Raw genomic sequence first — 25089 nt, forward strand, 5'->3', positions numbered from 1 at the left:
AAATCCTCTCCCTCTTAGTTACTTAAAGAGTGTTGAGATTCAATTTGACTGTCATTTTTGTCCTAAATAACGGTGCGAGCAAAGTTCGTTTGTAAAAATGTTTCAAAATACTGCAAACGAGGATACTAATGTGCGGTCCCTTCTCAAGGTTTCTTCATTTTCCTCATGTTGAGGTTTTTTGAGTTTTTCCTTGCCCTCATGTTGGTTTCAGATCAGGGGATGGTGTAATAATAGTCTGAAAATAACCTGTGAAGCCCTTTGAGACTCTTTGTGATTAAGGGCTATACAAATAAAAATGACTTGACTTTTTCTTGCAGACAGCGCTGGGTGAGAAGTAGTGCGCCCTTCCAGTGCTGTGTACAGCTCCGCCAATTCCTACTGTTCATTAACTCAAATTGCTGTAAATGCTCTTGTAAGAGTTTCTGGATGTTTAAATAATGTTATGTGGCTTTTCATCATAAAGTGTCTCAAAACTGAACATAGATTGTGTAATGAGCTTCCCTATAAATTATTATTTAGTGATTTAGTGTGTGTGACACCATGATTGTAAACTGTAGTTAAAATTGTGACATGTAGTATTTACTGAACTGAACTGTTAGTGTTGCCTCAGTCGGCACATGTGAAAACCGGCTTAAAACGAATAAGGATATTGAATCTAGGCAAAGTTTCTTTTTTATCTCCGAACCATATGTACTCATAAAAAGAGCCAGAGGTTCCAGACCCTTGCTTTACATAGAAAAACAACGGTGAACAGATGATGAAGATGCTGTATCGGAGTCAGATCAGGAGGATTATCTGGCGACTGGTAACCATGGTAACCATTACTAGATGTTTAATGTGGGGGAGCAAACCCCTACACATAAATGGGCCTAGAAATAAATGGGTGTCGCCAGGCTGTGCTTGGCCAAGACACACCACTGGAAGTGGTGCCTAGAGGACCCTGGTAGTTAAACTATCCGTGAATTGTAATAATAATAGACAATTTCTTTAAACAATAGCTATGATACAGTAAAAATCATGTAAAATAATACAGCACAAAATTAATTTTAAATCATGACAAAACAATTGAAAAAATAAAGGTTAAATTGTTTTGTTTTTAAATGTGGTGCGGCAGGTTAGGGCAAAGAGAAACTATGTGAGGAAATGTATCAAAGATGAATAAATAAATAAACAAAAAATAAATACATTAAATTGGTAATAAAAGGATGTAATTAAATAATTTTAATATATACATATATGTACATAAAAAGAGATAAAAATGCTGCGGTTTGAATATGAGGTTCTTAATAATTAATTGAAAAAAAAACAGTAACAGTAAAATAATTTTTCAAAAGGTGGGGGGAAGGTTAGGGCACAGAGAAACCATGTGGGGAAGAGTAATCGAGAGGAAGAGAAGGAATGAAAAAAAACGTATGCTAAAAGAAAATAATAACAGAATTTATTAAAAAAAAATTGTGTATTATGTGTATCAAAATGAATGTGGTATATATATACACAAGTAATTAAAAAAAATGTGAAAATAAAATTTACACAAAGGGTGGGCGACAGGTTAAGGCCCAGAGAAACAATGCGAGGAAGAATGGCCAAAAGGGGAAAAAAAACAATATATAAAATCTACTAACAGAATTAAAATACAATAAGATAAATTGAATTAGAACCTAAACAAAATTAATAAATTAGAATTCTATAGAATACATAAAAATACAATTATATTAAATTAATACAATTATTTAACAATAAAATAACTATAAAATAATTAAAAAAAATACTATGTTATCTAAATAATTAAAAGAACTTTTACATAATCAATAATAATAATAATAATTAAACAATAATAATAATTAAATGAAATTTAAAAAAAAAGTATAATATGAATATAATTATAAATATAATAATATAATATAATTCAAATAATAAATTATTAAAAAATAAAAAATAAAATAAAAAAAGTTAAATCAAAAAACAATATAAAAAGGTGTGTTTTGTGCACAATAATATTGTACTAAAATATGGCTACGGCTAAGATAAGGCGACATGAATCAAGCTAGGACGCTGTACCTTGTTGAGTGCTCCAGCTCCAGTCAGAATAATGTGCGAGTTCTCCACTTGAATAGTTCTCTGACCGAGTCTGACAAGATAGGCTCCGATTCCGATGGCTCGGCACGTCACCTTTAAAGGCACAGCGTCAAAAACGTTTAAGCTCCTCGACGCAGAGTCCACAGCTCGACGCCGCTCTCACCAGGTTCATGGTGATGATCTCCTCGTAAGCCGCGGCCGATTCTCCCGCAATCATGCCGGAACCTCTCAGGTTCTCCACACCGAAGCCGTCCTCCTTTCCGATGATGTCGGTGATCTTGTATCTGAATAACGAAAGATTGTTTCAGGGGGGAAAAGTCATTGGGAGATGTTTTTCACATAACAATGTGGAATTTGATGTTTCTCTGCCCCTCTTTGTGGAATTTTTCCCCACTCTACGACATCGAATGACTTTGTGTCCCAAACACATTCTCAAAATGCTGATAGGCTGAAGTACCTCCCACAATGCCTTTTTCTTGCGAGTTGGAGGTACAATACTGTAGATATTTGCTATGGGTCCAAAGAGAGAAACAAAGTCATGATAACCATGGAAACAAAGCCCATGATTATCAAAGTAAGACGAAGAAGGCACGCAAATGGTTAAGTCGCATGGCCATGACCATTTGACGATCGGGACTTATTATAAAGTAAGGAGATGAAGCAAGGACATATTCGAAGAGTAAGAAAATCCTCGCAAGTGGAAGGTTTAAAATCGGTTTCTACCTAATTCTTATTTTGTTTTGAAATGCTAACCCGGATGTCGTCCCCCGCCAATTGTATTCATTTTGTAGAGATTTTGTGAGTCGGCGATACAATACTGTATTTGCCATGGGTCCCAAGGCTTGCAGTGATTCTAAAGGGACAAGTAAAACATGATAACCATGGAAACAAAATCTGCGATTATTAGGAAATATGAAGAAGGTACACCAATAACTACCTTTGTGAAGTTGCATGGCCGTAACCAATCGATGATCTTTTATTAAAAATAAGGAGGCAATTTAAGCAAAGAAATCCTCTTAAGCAGGGGTCTCAAACTCAATTTACTTAGGGGCTGAAGCAAAGGTCTGGGTGAGATGGGGCCAAATCGGGTTTTACACAAGAATGCCATTAAAACAAAATGCCACTATTATCAGGGCCTTGTGTCTAATCCTTGCTGTGTTTAATCCTTGCAAGTTGAAGTTTTAAAATAAATGAATCCACCGTAACAATCTTCTCCACCCCTTTTGCATCCACCCGCTATTACACTCGACCAGCTCAAATTGGGTCACACAAAAGGTATATTAAATTTCATTTTTCCTTTACATGTACAGCAATTCCCTATTTTTCTCGAGGGGGGTTGTGTTACAAAAACATCTCGCGATAGTCAAAACTCATGAAGAGCAAACCTTTATTTAATTATTTATGTATATATTACTCAAGAACAAACCAAATTTACAGGCTGAAATATTTAAAAAAAAAAAAAGAAAAAAAAACACGATACTTTATAGTTTTTTCCCCCCACAAATAACTTCTTTATTGTCAAGTTTTTAAGAATAATATTGCCATTTTATTGCACAACTATATGGAATAATGAAACAATCTGCTTTACTTTATATACTTTTGATTGCTTACTTGACATGATGGAAATTTGCATTTACCTTATATATAATTTTCCATTATCAACCATTTTTAAAATGCACCAGGGAGCCACTGGGGAGCGCCAAAGACCCGCATGTGGCTCCAGAGCCAGCCTAGCGGGTCGTGGAGTCCAGTTTTGTTGGCAGTACAAAGCTTTTGCTGCTTTTGTACATGATAAAAATCCCCGAAGTAGCGAATCTGTGATAATTAAACTGTGATACAGCTATTGTTATCTATAATGTGATTTAATCATGTTTATTACAGTTTATTAAACAACTAAATGGAATAATGACACGATCTACTTTATTTTACAAACTTTTGATTGCTTGACATGATGGAAATTTGCATTTACATTATATATAATTTTCCATTATCAACATTTTGGAAAAAGCACCACGGAGCCACTGGGAGGCGCCAAAGACCCGCATGTGGCTCCAGAGCAAGTGTAGCGAGTCGAGGAGTCCAACTTTGTTGGCAGTAGAAAGCCTTTTCTGCTTATGTACATGATAAAAATCCTCAAAGTAGCGAATCTGTGATCATGTCATGTAATTATATGCATGTTTATTACACTATATTCATACTCACTATATACCATCTTGTTCCTTGAATGTTTTATGTTCACATGGCATTAACTTCTTACCATTGGTGTCCATCCCCCACTATACCGGAATTTCACTTTGCGATCCCAGCCTAAGAACAGATTAATGCCGTATCCCGGGGTCTACCCTACCTGGATTCTCCCTCGTCCTCCACGTGTTCGCAATGTACCGAATTCAGGGCTGACACCTTCTTATAATCCTGAGGTGTAAGGTAGAGATATTTGAAACCCTGCAAGGGCAAAAAGATGACAGCTGGGTTAATATAAAAAAGCGGCAGCGCTCAAACAGCAGATTAGCTTCTTTCAAATGGCAGTCCGTGTCACGCAACCTTGTAAGGGTCGGCGGGATCTTGCCAGGCCACGTGGAACATGTGTCGGATTTCCTCGGCAAGGCCGATGCGGGCGCCGCTATTGGCCGCAATGTAGATACGAGGGATGCCGATTTCCCGAGCCATCTCGGAGGCGCGGAGGAAAAGCATGTCCTCCTGCGGCCCAAAAGAGCCGATCTTGTGCGTGATGTCGTTGCTGATGACGATAATCTCGCGTCCCGCCGGATATTCCGGTGTGCGGAGGCTCATTCGCCACGCCACCATTCCGATCTGGATGGAAACATTTAACACGTGGAGGATAAGTCTAAGCCTCAAGGATGAGAAAGTTGGTCAAATGACTCATGTCGGTTGACGGCCAGTAGAGGTAAAAAAAATCCATCCCAAACCTACCCGTGGGTATTCAAGCCCGCCCGAGCCTGAAAAAAATCAAACTGATTTGAGGGACCGAGGCCAAAGCATTTGTGAGGAGAAGGTAGGAGGAGTGGTGTTTTAGGCTAAATCCTCCAAACCCCCCACCCAGTACTGTGTGAACATTTAAAGGTGTGTCATGAATTCACCGATTCATGGAAGATGAACATTTGTTTATTTGGGAACTCGCAGAACAACCAACGTGACATTGCATACAATTGGATTTCCATAACATGTCTTTACTGCGTCTAACATCCCGGACGCTAACGTGGAGCTTCAGAGCTGTTAGGGCAGACAGAGACACAAAAGTCTGCGGGAAGCCGAGAGGAGGTGGACTCGCTATCTACGTGAACACGAGGTGGTGTAACCCTGGGCACAAAGGTTTCCATCTGCTGCAGGGACGTCGAATTTTGGCCTAGCGTGTGACGTCATCCACTCCGCTGTTGCTAAACTACAACACAGCACCCCGAGGCCATCCCGTTTATCTGTTTAACGACAAAAGGATACTGCTGGAAGTTTGAATTTCCCTACGGGGATGAATAAAGTATCTATCTATCGACAGAAAGTCAGCTCTGTAGTCAGTCAGCTCTGTAGTCAGTCAGCTCTGTAGTCAGTCAGCTCTGTAGTGTTAGCAAACCGGGGGTCACCAACCTTTAAGAAACTGAGAGCTACTCTCTACTAGTTACTAACAGGAATGAAGGGCTACCAGCTTGATTTGCATTTCTAAAAAGACTACTTTTGTTATTACTAAATTGTGATTATGTTATTACGAGGTTGTAATTAAGTTGAGTTAACATAAGCGCACTCAACCTTTAAAACAATATGCCAGTTAGAAATCAACATTCCTGGCAAATCACACAGACCCATCACTGGTGAGCGATTTTCAGAACCCAAAGGCGGGCCATGAGGGTGTTTCTCAGAGGTGCCCGCGAGCACCATGTCAGAGATCTCTGAAAATAAATAGCCTGTCTAATAGCTAACAATGCACTATTTATTACTATTATTTATAACTATTTATTAGTGCTATATTTTGAGTCACTCAAAAAAATGACTGCAGCCTTCAACTAGGAGAAGCTGTCATCAGGTGGTGTCCAACCTTCACTGGGCGTTTTGACCCTGAGTCTTAGCCCCCTCGAGTTGGCGGACCAGCAGTGATAGCCAGTCACTGTCCATCTTCTCCTGGTCCCCAGCTAAGCTCCTCCTTCCTATTCCAGAGCCAGCAAGAGGCTCTCTTAGCAACTTCCCCCACCCTACGAGCAGCTGCTTTCCTCTCCCTTCCTCTTATTCCCGAGTGGTCAATGTATTCCGTACCGACTGCGAAGGGAAGCCCCTGCACTCAATGTTCCCCTCTAAGCTTCCAAGGGTCTGGGCAATCACAAAGAGTCCAAGCATTGTTTGGAATAACGGCCAGCAACATCAACCCTGAGTGTGGTGACCAAATCATTAGCAAACATGTCCAAAGCCTCAGATCAAATCAAGTTGCATTCTGCTGGCTTTCTGGCAACACAGGATTGTTTTTCTAATTTTAATAAATTGGTGAATGAAATGTTGGAATGGTTGCATGGCCCGAACGTCAGTTGTTTTGACAAAATCTATTTCATAAGATTTCCATTTTACTTGGTTGCACAATATAGACAGACAGCAAGACAAACACATACAAAAACAAAGAAAATAAACTAAGAAGCAAAATACACACACAAAAATGTTTGGGCCATGGCCAACCCAAATGCCCAAACAAGTTTAGCACTTCGGCACACAAGTAGGTCATGCTTTCGTCCCTCCAGATGAAACGGGACACGAGAAAGCGGCCATGTCACTCAGGTCAGGGTGACGCAACACACTCTTCTGTTCAACAGCATGGCCCGACAGCTTTTACTGGTTTACCCCTGCCGCATCATACAGGTGCCCCGCCCATTCCTTAGAACGCGTCCAAACATCTAACTTTTACAACACCTCTCCACTCATTCCTATCACCAACAAGAGCTCTAGCTTCCACTAGATTTAGAGTTATTTCCAGCAGTGCACTCATAACACCATCTATCCACGTCAATCGCGGATAACTACAAGAATTTACTCTTTTATTTGGTAGGTTTTGCCCTTTAGGGAAAAAACAAAACAAAAACAAGATGTGACTATTCCTGCTGGTTACTACATCACAATTCAACTTAAAGTTAAGTTTAACTACAACCAACCTCATTTCCACCTGGGAGTCTGTTCATCTGCACCAGTTGGCCCTGGGCGTCCAAAACCAGCTCGGTGAATGTCAGCAACTCCGATGGAAGAGGGCATTTGGGTAGGTATGCATGAGCTTGACTTGAGTGCCACATCTTTTTCAGAGCCTGAAATAATAAAAACAAATAAAAACATCAAGGATCTCGTCTTTGATTATAACATTCCTGCGAACGGGACGGTCGGAACTGTACCTGTCGAAACATCTCAGGAAAGTCATAGACGTAGGTGGTTCCTAGGGACTGCGCCTGAAAGCGCTTGGACTGCAGCAGGTCTTTAGTGACGTAAGGTGTGTTGATGAGCATGCCGTGCAAAGGACCTTGCTTTTCTCCGTAGGCTCGGAACATGATCTGCATAAAAAAAGAATGAGGGGGGTGTTATTAAAAGCAGACAAGCCTTCTTGTGGCTTTTCAGTGGCTGGTTTGATGAGGATGAAGATTGTATGACACGATGCACTTATAATGTCACCTAGAATGAGCTCACATGCAAATTGCTGCTTCTATATTTTCACATATAAAACATGCATTGTAAATTTTGTGTCAAGGGGTATAAAAACTTTCAACCCCCTAATTGGCCATACTGCCTTATATATTTTTACCATACCATATATTTTGCAATCAGGGTTGGGTAGGGTTACTTTAACTGGATTACTTTCAATTACTTTTGGATTACTCCAATACCAAATATGCTAATAAAATACAAAAGAAACTAAATATGAATAAAATTATGACTCACAACACGTGGTAAGCTTTCTCTACTGGCTTTGATCTCTTTGATCTCCGGCAAAACTAACATAAAATGCGACAGAAACAAAATAAATCCAAACAGCTTGCCAACATCATTTTTGCCGTTCCATGTATTCCGTTACTCCCCAAGCCTGCACAAAATTTAGCAATTTTATTCATATTTAGTTTCTTTTGTCTTTTATTAGCATATTTGGTATTGGAGTAATCCATGAGTGATTGAAAGTAATCCAGTTAAAGTAACCCTACCCGACCCTGTTTGCAATCAATCTTGCAACCAGTTGAGTCTTCCTTTGCTACATGTCAAAAGTTAGCTGTGATACAGTTGTATCACATGCAGGGAGAAAAAAAACGTTTTTTTCAAACCCTGCTTTACTGTCATCTTTAAAAAAAAATTGAAAACAAAGTCATATACTGTATTCAACCGGGACTGAATGGCCCATTTGCCATTAAATTTAAAAAAATATTTAAACTATAGCTCTGACCTAAAAGTTGCAAGAATAAATAAATGAAGAAGAATATTTTTTTTTTTTTTTTTAGTTTTTCCTCAATTAAATAAAATGTATATTTAAATAAGTACGACATAAAAGTGACATTGAAAATAAATTCATAAACTTTACCCTGGAACTTTAATTTGGTTTTTATATACATTAAAATAAGAATCTTACATTTAAAGGTTGTATAATAATAAATATATATATAAAAAAAATACCCCACACTTTATTTGATTTCTAAAATTTAAATGGGTAGCCGGGACTTCAAGGTTGTATTAAAAAATAAAATACATTTTATACTCGAAATCATCCATCCATTATCTGCACCGCTTATCCTCAGTAGGGTCGCGGGGGTGCTGGAGCCCATCCCATCTTTGGGCAGTGGGCAGCTGCTAAATGAATACACTTTCATCCATAGTTATTTTCTTTAAACTATTAAAATACATACCTGGGACTTAGAAGTTGCATAAATAAATGAATAAATATATTTAGACATTTTCCTCTGAACTCTTTAAAAAAAATATCTTTCAAGTAACTGAGAACTAAAGGTTGCATTAATAAAAATTAATAAATACATTAACATACAAACTTTACTCCGGAGCTTAATTGTTTAAAATATCTAATAAAGAATCTACGACTTAAAAGTTGCATCAACAAATATAAATCTATTTTACCCGATAATTTAAGTTTTGGACTATTTTATATAAGTACCTGGAACTGAAAGGTTGTGTTAAAAAAATACATTTTACGCCAGAACTCATTTTAAACTATTTTATATTGGTACCTTGGAATTACCAGGGACTTAGATGTTGTATTGAAAATAAATATAAAGACAAAGAAGTGTCCAAATAAAATCGCTTAAAACAGCTTTTGTAAAAAGACAGTACCAAAAAACTTCCCATTGATTCATGATGATGCAATGTTGATGATGATGGCTGGATCCTTAAGTGCAACTTACCTGAACTGTTGATGGAGCAGCAAACAGATTTCTCAAAACGTTTAAATATTATTAAAAAATGAATTAATAAAAAAGTTGAATATTTTCTTTATCAAGTGGGTTAAAAATGCCCAACTAAGTTCAAAGAGCCTATATGCGTTACTTTCCACTTGCCTATCTGCTTTGATTTTACTTTTAGTAAAGCTGTTCGTGTTTAAAAACATTAGGTAAGCAGAGGGTCGGCTGGGGGAGAGTCCTGGAGAGCGATTGTTCCAGGGCTTTTTTTTCACTTGAAAATGGTGAAAGTAAGAAAAGGCCTGCTGCAAGTAGAGTCCGAACACCAACCCAAACCCCAAGAAAGATGAAAAAAAGAAGAGTTTATTGGAGCGCGTCTAAAAATGCATGCACTCGCACGCGCATCATGAACGAAGCTGCAATGGTGACACGAGCCAGAAGATGGCGGCACGGAATAAAAAAGTTCCCTAATTCCGTACAGCTTTTTTAAGAAAGGGAAATCTAAAAGTATGAGATGCAAAATGAGTAGACCTCGATTTCTCTTTCCTTGTATCAAAATCTTCTGAAACACTGACTTTTTGACATAAAACCAGGACATAAAAACACTGTCACAGAGGCAAGAGTGCAGCATCACCAAATCCAAACATTTCAAAGCCAGAAAATTGGAAGATGAAGGACCCATGATGTAACCCAAGCACGGATGACCTGAAAATATGCATGAGTGCCCCACCTGACGGTCTTTGGGCCCCACCTGTCCCGTCCGGGAGTCGGTAACTTCCTTGTAGAGACTGATGTCCAGATAATATCCCGATTCGTTTGTGAGGAACAACCGAATGGGGATTTGCTTGCCGGTGGGAGTCAAGCGGATGTTGATTTTCAGTTCGGCTTGCAGGACGCGCAGTTTCCAAAGCCGACTACCGTAACGCATCACCATGGAGCGCACGGACTCCTCGATCTGTTCATATCGGAGGACAATTGGTTTAAAGTTGGGGCTATTCACGAAAAATAGGTTTCGTTAGTTTTTAGAGTACCTTGGTAGGGTCCATAATGACCGTGGGGACAAAATTGAGGAAAATGTGGTTACAGTCCGTACGCACTGTCGTGTTGTTAAAGGCAACTTCAAGCTCGTCCATGGCTTCGAGGAGCAAACGTTCAGCCTCATTGTGAAGGTACTCGAAAGAGGCCTCCTGGTGAAGGGACACAAGAAAAACAATATATTAGTGGTATTTATGGAATTAAGGGAGGTAATTGAGCAAACACTGCCTAAAAGAAATCTGGACTGATGTGATATCCTTTGAATATTCTATCCATCCATTATCTGCACTGCTTATCCTCAGTAGGGACGCGGGGGTGCTGGAGCCCATCCCAGCTATCTTCAGGCAGTGGGCAGGGGACACCCTGAACTGGTTGCCAGCCAATCGCAGGGCACACAGTGACAGACATTTCGCCCGCTCATTCACACCTAGGGACAATTTGGACCGGCCAATTAACCTGACATGTATGTTTTTGGGATGTGGGAGGACACCGGAGTGCCCGGAGGAAACCCACGCAAGCACGAAGAGAACATGCAAACTCCACACAGGAGGTTCGCTCTCACGACCTTAGAACTGTGCTGCACATGTGCTAACCACTGCGCCGCCATGCTGCCACTATATATATAAATATATGTATGTACACATATATTCATACACACATATATACATGCATACATATACACATATTTATATACATATGTATTAGGGCTACAACAATAAAACGATCAAACGGATTTAAATCGATGATTAAAAGTGTTGGCAACAAATTAGTTCATCGATTCGCTGTCTCCGGCGATTTGTGAGTTATTCAACACGTCGTGGAGCCAGTGACAGCATAACAGAGCGAGGAGGCCAGCGAACTTAGACACTATTTTTAAATGCTACGGTAAATTCAACTCGTGAAAAACATGACGGCACGGAGAAAATAGTTTGACTGAAGTCTACAAATGTGCGGGAGAACTTCACAAAAGCAAAAAAGGGATATGGCTAAGGAGCACCAAAACCAAAACATGAAGTCACCGACGAGGATGAAGGGAGCTCAGAAGAAGGGTAAGCCACTACATTTGTTGTTTTTATTTGCGTTTTTAAGTGTGGAAACATAACCTTCGTCTCTGGTGGCCAGCTGAAATTAGCGTTTGCTTTTTAGCTGATTAATGAGAGAGGCGTGTGTGCGTGATACTTTTCATTTCAGTCAAATCATCTCAGGCAGTGTTTAATAGGGCTCCATAAAAAAACTCCACTTTCACAAAATGGTGGTAGGATTAAGCATCAAGTTTTAATTTTTTAATTTACCGACAAAGTCTGAGAGATTAAGTGAGGAAACGCAACCGAGGTCTCTGCTCGCTTGCTTGATGTGCTAGCGTTAGTTAGCTTAATAGTGACTGCGCGTGTGAAGGAGATATTATTTATTTCAGTATTTGCGCACAGCACAAAAAAAAACAGTACCAATTACTAATTAACAAAAGGGAACAACAATATAATACTGATTACTAAAAGTTCTTATCTCAATCGCAAAACAGATAAAAATGACAAGCTTCATGAGACATCATGCCACCACAGCAAGCAGCTGTTATCACTGATATCCTTATTGACACGCTCACAATTTTTGCATTTTAATGCAAAGTACTCAAAGAAGGAACAGTGAGGGAGTTAGTAAACAAAGGTGATAGTAGTTACTTTTGCTTGTTAATGTTGATACGTGTCACTGGGTTTTCAGATTTGCAATGATTTCTTGTTCCAAATCTCAAGTCACCTTAACAAGAAAGATGCCTTACTTTTTGCATTATATCAAAAAAGTATACATATGCATATATTTGTATGTATTCTGTTTATTATTTGACGTCACCGAATTTCATATTAATATTGTAGAATATTGTTCTTATTTGTCCACAATATTTGAATAAAGAAGGAAATAATGTGTATTTTTTTTTATCCGTTTCATCGATTAAATAAGATAAATAAAATAGTTGCAGCCCTAATGTAAATATGTACAATATATATATATATATATATATAAAACCATTAGGGTCATAGAGGCACCACTTCCTTAGTTGTGGCTTGGACAAGTACAGCTTTGTGGGATCCATCCCTCTCCAGGCCAACAAATGTTTTCACCCGGTCTGGAACCGGGGACCTCATATATATATATAATCTCATCTCATTAGGTGCACCGCTTATCCTCAGTAGGGTCGCGGGGGTGCTGGAGCCCATCCCAGCAATCATCGGGCAGTGGGCAGGGGACACCCTGAACTGGTTGCCAGCCAATATATATATATATCCTCCTGAGGATAAGCGGTGCAGATAATAGATGGATGGATGGATATACATACATACATAGTGCAGTGAAATAGTATTTGCCTCCTTCCCAATTTGGCCAGTGTATTTCTTATAATGGAGTCACGAACACGGACCTTAACTGAGGGCTGCAGCCGCTGGGGTGTTTTTCGAGGTTCTTTTGTAACCTCCTGGATGAGCGGTCGCACTCTTAGAGTAATATTAGTTGGTCAACCAATCCTGGGAAGGTTTTTATCACTGTTATAAGTTTTCTCCATTTGTGGATAATGGCTTTGACAGTGGTTCCCTGCGGCCCGACAGCCTTGGAAATGGCTTTGTGAACTTTTCCGGACGGATAGTTTCCAATCACTTATTTTTCTAAATAATTCTGAATTTTCTTCGGATCGTGGCATGTCAATTGTGTTCTTGAGATTTTGTAGCACACTTCACTTTGTTGAACAGATTCAATTGAAGTGATTTCTTCATTCAACACAAGAGGTGGCAATCGATTTTGGTTGAAGCCTGTGGAATTGAACTCCGCTTTCCCAAAACTGTGGTTAGTCAGAGTTTAGAGCTAGATAGGTTTGGATTTTGGGTGTTTTAATAAATGGAATCAAGATTTCAAAACTGCATCTTCAGCTAGTACAAAATGCCGCAGCGAGGCTTTTAACTAGGACAAAAAAGTACGATCACATAACACCGATTATGGCTAACCTGCATTGGCTCCCAGTTAGCCAAAGATGTGACTTCAAAGTTCTCTTAGTATTGTACAAAATCATACATGGACTTGCTCCCTCTTATCTTTTAGATCTGATCTGCCACTATGTCCCGGTCCGAAGCCTACGATCTGAGAGTGCTGGTCTTCTGATGATCCCGAGAGCAAAGAAGTCTTCTGCTGGTTCGAGAGCGTTCTCCATCCGGGCACCGGTGCTGTGGAATGCTCTTCCCCCTGAGATTCGATCTGCAACCTCAGTGGAAATGTTTAAATCTAAACTTAAAACTCACTTCTACTCCATTGCATACGAATAACCTACTCCTCTTGTCGGTTGAAAATAGTTTGTGTAATATAGTGTAACAATCTGTGAAGCCCTTTGAGACTCTTCGTGATTTAGGGCTATACAAACAAAATGACTTGACTTGACTTGACTTGACATTTTCGTATATCCTTGTTTTTTTATTTTATTTTATTTATTATTATTCAGCCAGTATCAACCATCAACATGATATCTACCGGAAATCATTTTGTCACGCGAAGCTATCGATGTGACTCGTCGCCTTCGATCGGCGCCGGGTTTTTAGACCCAACTGCTGTGTTGGGAGTCATTAGGTGACCAAACCCCCCAATTCCAACCCTTAATGCCGAGCGCCAAGCAGGGAGGCAATGGGTACCAATGTTGTAAGTGTTAGGTATGACTCGGCCGAGGCTTGAACCAGCGTCCTCCCAGTCTCGGAGCAGGCGCCCTACCATCTAGGCTACCGAGCTGTTTCTGTGTGATATTAAAATGAACCTTTTTGAGTGGTATATGTGCAAAATACACATAAGAAGGGGCAAATACTTTTTCACAGGACTGCTTGTAAAAATGAGCTAAAATGTGTAAAGATTTTTCATTTTTTTGCAGTGTACGGAATAGACACCCGGCAACTCGTCCTCTTACTTTAGTGACCAAGTCGGAATGTCGGATAATGGCTCGCACAAAGAAGCGGTAGTCCGTCACTTCGGCTCCCACTTCCACTCGGGCGGCACCCAAATAAAGATGCATCTTGTGGTTGGCGCACGGGATTGCCGTCAAGGCGAAATTCCGCATGCGGTTGAGCTCCAACTGAAACGCCAACGCTGGCTCCAGGTGGCGGTAGATCCTATCTTCCACAAACTGTTAAGAAAACCACAATGTAATAACACCGTAATTGACAACTAAGAAAATGAAACCTTTCTTTTTTTTCCACCAGGCAAAGGCGCTATTAACAGAGATTACATCCACGGCAGTTTAAAGAACTCCGGATCCCAATAAAAGTAGAAAGATGCCCAAGAGCCGCGCACAGTATTAAGTAAATGAAATCGCGGGCAATCTCATTTTCGGAGAGACGCTAATGGGTGTCGTTTCTCTTAAATGGGAGACATAATTAAAGAGTTCATTACTTTAATGAGTTTTGCTGGTGTCATTGTAGTCGCTAAGAAGGAGCAGTAGCCATCAAATGTCTACAATAGAAGAAATGAAACGCAGCCTGGGGTGAAAAAAAAAAAGTTGTTGCGACAATTAATCTTCAAAAGAGTCACCGTCGTGTAAAGAGCTCACGCTCAACTGGTCAAATAAGATGTCTGATCCTTTAAGCACCCTTTGCAGAAACTTTAGCTTGGCAATTAGCAGAGAATTTAAATGAACTTAAAATAAAATCATTAATATAAAAATATTTTGTAATATGAGTAGTCAGTAATTATTATCATTAGTAATTATTAAATGATGTAATTGTTATGTGTAGAAAAAAAACAAACGGCTTATATTTGAAGGCTACTCATAATTTTTTAATGTCATAAATATAATTTATTAATGTATTCTTTGATCAGTATACTCCTTAAAAGTACTTATAATTGTGATCTTATTTTTATCTGTACTCCACAAAAAGAAATAAACACAATACATAAATAAAAATAGGTACATAAATAAAAATAAATAAATAATGTGAAAACTGGTCTGTTGGCAAATAATAAATCCTTATATGTAGAATTGTTTTTATTCTACTGGAAAAAAAAGTAAAAAAAATATAGACATATTTACTTCTATTAGCAATTATTTTCATTATTTTAAATAATTGTTTATTTTTTAAATAAATGATCAGACAAAAATAAAATTCTTTAATAGGAACTGTACTTGAAAATATTTCTTAGATTTTTTTTATTTCACTTTTTTTTTTATATTTTAAAAAAAGGTGAAAATACAGCCCCCATATTCAAATAGTTAAATTGGTACGAGAGCATTTTTTTGTGGAAAAGGTTATTTTTTATTTTTATTATTATTTTATTTATTTTTCTTTACATGATTTAAACGTTACACCTGATCAATAGAGATTTGTGCAAAAATATTTCTCTCAGAATAATTTAAAATATTTTTCCCTAAGTTATCTAACTTGATTTTGATGTGTACACTTATTTGTGTTATTTTTGAAATGGCTATTTTAAAATAAAAAAATAAAAAAAACTGTTTTCTACCTAAACATTTCTCGGTGTAAAATTCTCGGTTAATATAGTTTTTTTATTATTAAATAAGTAAAAAGGAAATATGGCTACCTGGTTTTAAAACAAATCTGATTCGATAATTTCCTAAAAATATGGAGTCCAAAATTTGTAAAACTGGCTCGGCTGCATGGCTATAATATTGCGGTTAAATCACAATAAAAAGGTACGGAATCAGTGATTTTCTGTTTAAGATATCCAAAAAATAAATGCAAATAAAATAATCAATTAAAAAAATATATATTTCGTATCTTAAAAACACACTTACCTTATCTCTGGCACGGAATGTGAAAAATTTGGGGAACTCTCTCTGTAAAAAATAAAAGCGAAGTAGTATTGAAGTTATTCCGATTGACAGAGTATAGAAAATTAATCAAAATATATAATGAAAAGTGCAAATTTATACAAATTCTACAAGTTATTCTGATTGACAGTGTGTAGAAAAGTAATCATTATGTATATTGAATACTGCAAATTTATACAAATGTTACATGTCATTCCGATCGACAGTGTGTAGAAAAGTATACGTTCCCTTGGCAAATGAATAAAACATGCCCTAACTGCCCACTCGGCCGCTTGAATCAGATGATGTGTTCCGCAACAATGCCGGCCCGATTGGAGACGCTTTGCACGGGCTACATGATAACAGTGTGCTGGCAATTGCTCGCAAACCGCAAGCTGATTGCACATTGTGTGGAAAATATCCCAAACGGGGTGGAACATTTTATAGGAAGGGTGCTATCTTAAAAAAAAAAAAAAAAAACTTTCATCATAATGGCTGTGACACAACTGAGCACAATTTGTTTACGGATGCACACAGGAAAATTAATAGAAAAATAATTGAGCAAGGTTTGTGTAAAATACGCATCCTTTATAGTAGAAATGTGTTACAATTTCCTATAGTAATTATTACTTTTATTATAAAAATTCAAAATGGCCGCCATTATTCTAAACACTCCATGTTGGTTATCATCGTGTATATTCATAAAAGGGTTGGGCAAACTTTGTGCGTTGTGGGCTGCAGTTGAAATTTACAGAGGGTCTACAGTGTTCATTTTACCTCTGAAAAGTGATGCGTCCCGGGGACTCGCATGCTCAAAAATCTATGGGTCCCCAAAATGTGGTGTTATCCAGGTTGAAATTGTAAATCGGTGACTAATATATAATAAAAATCTATATATTCATTCAGTTTTAATCATCAAATTATTAATTCATTTTCTGCATCAAATTATTGTTGGTAATATACAGATTAAAGGGATAACCACAAACCTTTCTTTTTTTCATTTTATCCTTTTATACTTCCTTTTTTTCTTAACTTCTTTATACAGCATTATAATTCGTAATATAATGCATCAAAGTGAGCCGTTTGAGAGCCGGCTCTCTTGTATGAGTTGAGCCGAAAAAAACGCTTCTCTAAAAAGAGACGGAGTTTTCACCGCACAACTCGAGCTCGGCATGCAGACGAAAACTCAAACCGCGAGACCAAAACAACATCTTCCGGATCTGCCTGACGAAAAGTTTGGAGTGCGGTAAATCTTTGTTTAAAAAAAAAATGTAATCGGGCAATAATGAAAATTCTGTGTCAAAAAAGTTGCATCCCGGGGACGCACCTTGATTTGAGACGGTGCGTCCCCAGCAAAAATGATGCGTCTAGGACGCATTGGACACGGGCAAACGAGAACACTGGGTCTAGGCCAGGAGGGAGAAAAATTATGTATTTCCGGATATAATTTATTGTCATTCAAACAAAAGCGCCATTCGGAAGTGTAAGATAATTAACAATAAGAACACCACAGTGCTTAAGTGCTGAAGGAAGCTCAACAGTAGAGATAATAAAACAAAGGGGATATAATATAAAAATGAATGTAATTAAAGCTAAAAAAACATAGAGTAACAATCGTGATTCTAATACTACAGTAATATGGTCTTGAATCTGATACCTCTACAATACATGAAAAAAAAAAGGTCAAGTAGACCTATCTAATTGTTCTCATTTGCATTAATGATTAAAGTACAAACTACATGATTATATATTTAATGTCATATGTATTTATAAGTAGATTATTTTCACCAAATAGTTTTTGAAACTTTCAAAATTAAAATGAAATATTTTACAGGCTTTAGGCGTTGTTGCCGTCATGCACTTTCTGGACAAAAAAAAACAACATATAACCTATTGTTTTCTTTTATTGATGTTCACTATGTTTTGTGTACCAATGCTAAATCTATTACACCCTGGTCATCCTGAAAGAGGGATTACCACTTGTGAGGCCCCTTCTCGAGGTTTCTTATTTTCCTCGAGCAAAAGTTTTGAGTTTTCCCTTGCCCGCATGTTGGTTTAAGATCAGGGGATGGTGTCATTGTAATTCTGTGCAGTCCTTTGAGACATCTTGTGATAAAGGGCTATACTTATGTGACTTGACATGAGATTGCTTATTTTAACTACATCAAATTTCATGAAATTTGATTAAAAAATTGATATATAAAATAAACACAGGATAATAAAAATAAACAAGTACAGAAAATCTGAATGTTTTCGTTGAGTGCAGTACACATGAATGCTTAATGAAAAATGTATCTTTATGGAGTTTGGGACACACACAAAAGGGACACTGAGGACAGGAATGGCACCCAAACAACCTCAAATTATTATTAATAGTACTTTATTTAATACTATATTTTCTATTTCAATTCTTCAAGGGCTGCTTAAGGACCACAGATTTTAGTTCTGGTTTACAACTCGAAGAAATGTTTTTATCCACCTCACAGGGCGGCCATTTTGAAAGCAACGTTGTCGGTGCCCAGGGCTCAGCTAACAACCAATCACGGTTCACTTGCTTACCCAAGCAGAGCTATGATAGGTCAGAATATGAAACCAGAAATGGACCAAAACTCATTGTCTACTTTTGTCGACTTTCCCTTTAAGAGCAAATCATTTAGTCATATTTTTTCTGAACGCCACACTACTTACATGAAACCTCTGGTCCACCTCACAGTTGATTTGCTTCCTGAAATCCTTTCATCATTAAAGTTGTGAAAACAAGGCATGCGGAAGGAGATAAAGGAGAGAGAAGGCGGAATTATCCAAATGACCTCAAATCACAATCAACATTTGACAAAATTAATTTGATATATTTTGCAGAAGACGAAGCGGGAATAGAAACGATTAAAAGGGTGACATGCGATGCAAATGGTGAAGTAAAATGAATACATTTTCTCATCGAGTAACTAACCTTCTGGGCCACAAGGAAAGTCAAGCGTCGGATGCCGTGTTCAAACAGTAGACATTTCTGGAAATGATTGGGGAGTGAAAATTACTACACTCAAGTGACTAGGGGCAGGGGTCACCAATAATCCATTCTTCTAAAATTATTTTGGTGAATTGTTAAATGATCTGCATTTATACAGCAGTTCTCATGTCAATGAAGACCTCCCAAAACGCTTTATAATGTGATCACACTTACCCATTCACACACACACTTACACACCGATAGCAGCGACAGCCTTGCAAGGCACCAACCTGCTTATCGGAGGCATTTGAGGATCAGTGTCTTACCCAAGGACACTTTGACATTTAACTCGGATGTCACGGTTGCCATGGCGCCCAATTGGCCCCGCCCGTGTGGCCCTAGCTGCAGCTTGTTGACAGATTGGCTCCCTGTCTCCCAATCTGACTTTTTGCACTACTGGCAGTTCTTTATAGCTTGCCACTCCTTGCACATTTGCTCTCTGCACTATTGTACTTACAGCGTTATTGTTACAGTGTTAATGTTACTGTTTACCTGACTTGTTAACCTGACTGCCCATTTTGCACATCTGGTTAGCTACTCCTCTTGCACTATCGGCACTATGGTAAAATACTATACGTAGCCATAATACAATACAACTTTTACTTATATCTGTACATTCGAGGAAACTGTGCGGGTCAGATGTATCGACATTTCGTTCTGTATACACGTGTACTAGAATGACAATAAAGTAGATCTGAATCTGAATCTGTCAGTATTTAAACTCTATCCTGTCAGACCCCTTTTGTCAGTCCGTTGGCAAATCTCTGTTTTTACGCGGCAAGCCCTTTTTCGCCTGTCCTGTTTTTTGCTCCTGTTTGTCTCCCGCTACGAACATTTTGTTCTCGACCACGTTTGTTCTCCCGTCCCGAATAACGATCCGTTTTTAATCTCGACCACGTCTACTCTCCTCTCCTGGCTTTCGACTTGTTTGCGATCCCGACCACGTTTTGCTCTGCTACTGACCCGTTTTTCTGTTCCCGACACGGACACCGACATTGCTCGCCGCGGAAGTGGGTCTTCAGAGCGACCTGCTACCCGCGTCTAGCAATCCCCGGATCTTGGGCGCAACCCCCTCCCTTTCTTCTAATAAAACTTGTGAAAAACGTTACGCGAGTGGGTCCTGTTTCCGTTACGGTCCTGACATCGGAGGCGCTGGGAATTGAACCTGCGACCCTCAGTCCCAAGACGAGTGCTATATTTTCGAGCTACTGACTATCATTTATCAATGTAAATCAATCAGTGCCCTTATAAAAGACAGATCTTTTTTGTGCTTGGGTGTACCTATTTTAACGTTGCTTGTACAGGAACAACAGACCAAATCAATCTATGCTGCAAGCATTAGCACAGAATTTACCTTAAACGTGTGTTGAATTTTGCTTTTTTTTATTTGTAAAATTATGTTTGCAGTAAACCAGGCCTGTAGAAAAAAGAAAATGCTTTGAACAGTACATAGACATGGAGAAAGGGACGTTTGAGTGGTTTGAAGCCCAGAGATAAAATTGATATGGATTGTCTCGGCAAAGTGTTCTCTTGCAAATCCAAGATTGTACAAGCCAAGAAATATGAAGGGTTTAAATCTGTATCAGGTGGGTGTACACATTTTCTTCGATTTATTTCATTGTGTGGCCATTTTAAAGCAGTTTTAGGGGGTCTGTTTCTATGCAAGGATATACATTAGTTTGTAACTACTGTATATAGTTACTTTTGAAGTTGTCTGCAATCTGGGAGTACTGAGATACTACTTAAGTAACTAGTAACTGCAACTAGTTACAGTTTTCCAGTAGAGCGCCCAACACTGGTTACAACTCTTATATTAGGGAATGCATTTTAAACAAGTAGCTCTCAGCATCAAATAGGTTGGTGACCCCTTGATTTCCTGGAAAGTTACATTTCTAACCTTCGATTGGGTGAACTCCCGGAACATGGCTGCCAAGCCGTCATCGTCCATGTTGCTGTCGGTTTTTATCGCCACGTTCACAATATGAATGGGCTCGTCTTGGACACTCTGGGGGGAAAAAAAACAAAGCATTTTCAGATGTTTACAGTTAAACAATGACAAGTTATTCAAGATATTTCTACCTTGTTGTCTTCTTCGCCGTACAAGACGGTATTATTTCCCTCAGGGAAGGTCGGGCTAGAGGGAGGAGAGTCTGTGAAGCAGCTTAGTACGTCTGCGATGTTCCTTCGGAAAAAATACACACTTTAACTTCTATTTATGGAAAATGAGTAAATAGTGCATGCTAACTTGGTGAACTCCTGGAATGAGCGGAAGGCGACCATGGCGCCCAATCGTTGACAGGGCGGGGTGAAGGACGTGTCGAGCAAAACGTCGCTCATGCTAGCCATGTGCACCATGCCGTAGTGGTTGAGGTTTGACGAGAAAGACATTCTAGAGTAAGAGAATATTTACATTAACATTTGTCCATCAAATAAACAGATGACAAAAAAAGGAAAATTATGTTAGAAAATGCTAGCCCAGGGCTGGTCAAACTCCAGCCTGCAGGCCAGAAATCGCCCATCAGGTTTTTTAATCCGGCCGGCTAATAGGTTAGAAGTACAGTAACCCCCTGCTGTATCGTGGTTTACTTTTGACGGTTTCAATACTTTGCAGATTTGTATCATGCATTATGTTCTGCAACATACAACACACAGCAAATGCTACCATTGTGCCAGAGAGCTGTCTGTGGCTGTGTGTGTGTGTGTGTGTGTGTGTGCATGTGTTAGAAGGGCGTAACTGGATGTGTGGGTGACTACGATAAGCTGGTGTATGCTGTCAGTCAAAAAGCCAGTGTGGCGCACATGTCAATGTGTGTACCCGCCTTAAACAAACTGCTGGTTACATTAAAAATAATTCCATCGATCAAAGGAAAGTCAGAGAGAAGCAAAGAAATGCTTATGACTAGTGGGTGCTCCGTGGATTGTTTCCGGGTCCGGGAAGAGACTGAGGCGGCGGCTGGGGAGGAAGTAATGGTGCTGCATATCCGGCCTATTGCTCCAGTTACGTAAAAACTCACAAGCCACCCATTCCGAGGCTTAATCTCATTGACGCCAGATCCATTACCGATGAAACAGATGACGTGGAGCTACAACTCATGGGAAACCGCTACATTTGTGACTTGTATTTTAATCATCATGGAGACCTGGCTAAATTTGAGGATACCTGATGCTAGTGTGTAGCTATCTGGCTGCTCTCTTATAATTAAAGGATAAAGTTGTACGATTGTATATCAAGTATTAATGACAATAGAGACCATACAACTGCAATTCGATGTTTTTAATTTGTACATCTATAGTTGTCCTCTTGTTACAATTATATTATATATATATTATATGTATGTTATATATCCTATATCTAATAAATATATAAATGTTTTAATTTTGCAGGTTTTGAATATTGCAGAACTTTTTTGGAACGCAACTCTCGCAAAAAACAAGGGATTACTGTAAAATGGTAACATATATATTAGTAAGATCCCACAAAAGAAGGAAATGTAGTAGCACCAAGAACCCTTAAGTGCCCTTTCATGTTGACCCAAAGTAAGTCAAGAGATTTTCGAGGTTTGGTATCGAACCTGTCCGGAGATTCCACATTTGAGACCGTTTTGGCTTTTATACTCCCCACGACTGAAGGAGCAGATGTTCTCCTAGCAGGACAGTTATATCTTTTTTATTTCAGCAGATTTGCACAATATATTACAAATATAATTTTTAAAAACAGGGCGGTTCTAAAGAAAGCACATTTTCACATAGACTCACAAGCAGAATTCAAAAAGCAGAACCAAAGCGACAAGCTAAGAGGTCCCATGTTGTCATTTATACATTTAAATTTCATTAACAACAAACTGCATTATTTAGAAATAAGTATTAGGGATGCACGATAACTGTTTTGTCCTACTGATAACCAATAAAATCCTGCTTCTGGAGACTCATACAGATAACTTAAAAATAGAAACACACAAAATCCAATTTGGTTCTCGTGTGTCTTTATTTTTGTTTAAAATGGACAACAATATTAGACAGGTTCGGTAAACATGTCTTCGAAAACAGAGCTTGACTTAATGGATCAATACTAACTTGGATTGTCAGAAATATCTATACCATCAAGATATTGTCATGATCACAGTTACACTGACGTAAAGATTGCAGAAAATGCATATGTTAGGGCGTGTTCGTTATGTTAAAATATGTCACTTCTAATTATTACACGAGAGCTACAAAATCTTAATGTCCCACATGCCTTGGCACAAAGAATATACTATTCACTCTTACCAATTGGCCCTAAACTTTGCTGCTCACCAGTAGCTATGATAAATTGTAGCGTATTCAACATTTGGTCAGAATCCCGTTTTGCAATGTCCGAAAATGATCAAACAATATTGAAACATGTGAGGTGAAAACTGTGGTTTGCGTCAATCACATAGATATGTTATCTGACTCATACTGGTGGAATGTGAGGTTGGGGAGAGGGGCGTTAGCTTGCAAAGGTTGCCGTGACAACTCCACCACAGGGGGTCTGCCCCTCCCAGGGGACTGTGACCCAGAGCTGGTACATGTCTCACCTCGCAAAGGCAGTCTGAATTTGGCCAGCGAGAAGGCATATCCTAACAAGAAGAACTGGATCGAAACCCTGGCTGGTCCTGGCCAGGTCTCAGCTCAACAAGCAGCCAGAGAACCTTGCCAAGTCAATAGCCAAGCTTGATCAAGCTAGCGGCCAAACCTGTGGGACAAAGCCAGCGACCTCAGAGAAGCCTAAAGCCACCAGCAGTCAACCTCTGCTTGAAAACCCTGCATCCTGGGTCTCAAGCCTACCAGGATTCCTCATCGCTCCACAGCAGAGAACATAAAGACTGGGCCATCATCTTCATCGGAGCGTAACTTCACAGAAGATGTCATTGTTGCTAGGTATTGGTATGACATAGAAGGGGGAATTTTATCAAAATACAACATTGTTATAATCAAGCCGACGTTGTTGTCTGTCCAAATGGGGCGAGTTCAAGTTCTCAACTTCTAGTTTCATTTTCTTATTATTGTTTTATGTTCTATTCAAGCTTCTTCAGTAGATGATTAGTAAAAGAAAAGTCTATAAATCCAGGATTGTGTGCCTCTTGATTAAAGTATATTGAACTGTCAAAAACAGTAAAGTGAATTCTGTTTAGCCACCCTTCAGAATAACAAAACAATGTTTTTCATCTGTTTTCCTAAGATCATGATCTAAAAACGTATGCGGTGCTCCAAAAAGGCGAGAAGAATTTTGAAAAGAATAAACTTGGCTATTAAATTCAATTCAATATTCACTACAAAATCAAAATACATATAAAATGCTGAAATGTAACTCTTAGGATTCAACAACTATTTGCCCAATAATTATCGTGCATCCCAAATAAATCCATTACTAGTTTAGTCTTTGCAACGCAGAAAAGAAAATGTTTACTCTACCTGTTTAGAGTGGGGATGTTCCCTCTGCAATCAAACAACATTGATTACTTCGGGGTTAGTGTCAGACATAAGAACATGAAGACAGTCAAGTTTTGCTCCTCCCGATAACGCCTAACGACACGCTGATCGATATCTCGATACATGCGGCAAAAGGTCGAGCACACATTTGGTTTTTCGACCGCTCCGTGCGTGTCGAGGCTGGCGTTAAAGTTTATTCGTGCAGATACATAGGGGAACAAAACCATGACATCTAAAAGAAATTTCGTTGTACATAAGCATGCACATGCATTAAAAACTCAAAGAAAATTACAGAACTTTTATATATATATTAGTATATTAACAGGGTTCATAGACCAATTTCATGGCCAAATTTAGATGGA

At 38.7% G+C, this 25089-nt stretch overlaps 1 protein-coding gene across 1 annotated transcript in view; it reads right to left on the minus strand.

Moving 5' to 3' along the window:
• The window catches only part of acaca (acetyl-CoA carboxylase alpha), a 90307-nt gene that overhangs the window by 19412 nt on the left and 45806 nt on the right, over nucleotides 1-25089 (minus strand). Inside the window, exons 28-44 of the mRNA XM_088321728.1 lie at nucleotides 24710-24733; nucleotides 22846-22917; nucleotides 21519-21662; nucleotides 21353-21455; nucleotides 21171-21278; nucleotides 19217-19273; nucleotides 18955-18999; nucleotides 16252-16293; nucleotides 14410-14625; nucleotides 10478-10633; nucleotides 10177-10401; nucleotides 7452-7607; nucleotides 7221-7367; nucleotides 4621-4890; nucleotides 4424-4521; nucleotides 2240-2360; nucleotides 2059-2169 (exon numbers count right to left, since the gene is read on the minus strand). Of these exons, the coding sequence (XP_088177854.1) occupies nucleotides 2059-2169; nucleotides 2240-2360; nucleotides 4424-4521; nucleotides 4621-4890; nucleotides 7221-7367; nucleotides 7452-7607; nucleotides 10177-10401; nucleotides 10478-10633; nucleotides 14410-14625; nucleotides 16252-16293; nucleotides 18955-18999; nucleotides 19217-19273; nucleotides 21171-21278; nucleotides 21353-21455; nucleotides 21519-21662; nucleotides 22846-22917; nucleotides 24710-24733 (2095 nt within the window). The remainder of the gene's footprint in view (nucleotides 1-2058; nucleotides 2170-2239; nucleotides 2361-4423; nucleotides 4522-4620; nucleotides 4891-7220; nucleotides 7368-7451; nucleotides 7608-10176; nucleotides 10402-10477; nucleotides 10634-14409; nucleotides 14626-16251; nucleotides 16294-18954; nucleotides 19000-19216; nucleotides 19274-21170; nucleotides 21279-21352; nucleotides 21456-21518; nucleotides 21663-22845; nucleotides 22918-24709; nucleotides 24734-25089) is intronic.

Source organism: Urocampus carinirostris, chromosome 17, assembly GCF_059441175.1.
Source record: "Urocampus carinirostris isolate Australia breed hairy pipefish chromosome 17, RoL_Ucar_1.0, whole genome shotgun sequence".
In the NCBI taxonomy this organism is placed as follows: Eukaryota; Metazoa; Chordata; class Actinopteri; order Syngnathiformes; family Syngnathidae; genus Urocampus; species Urocampus carinirostris.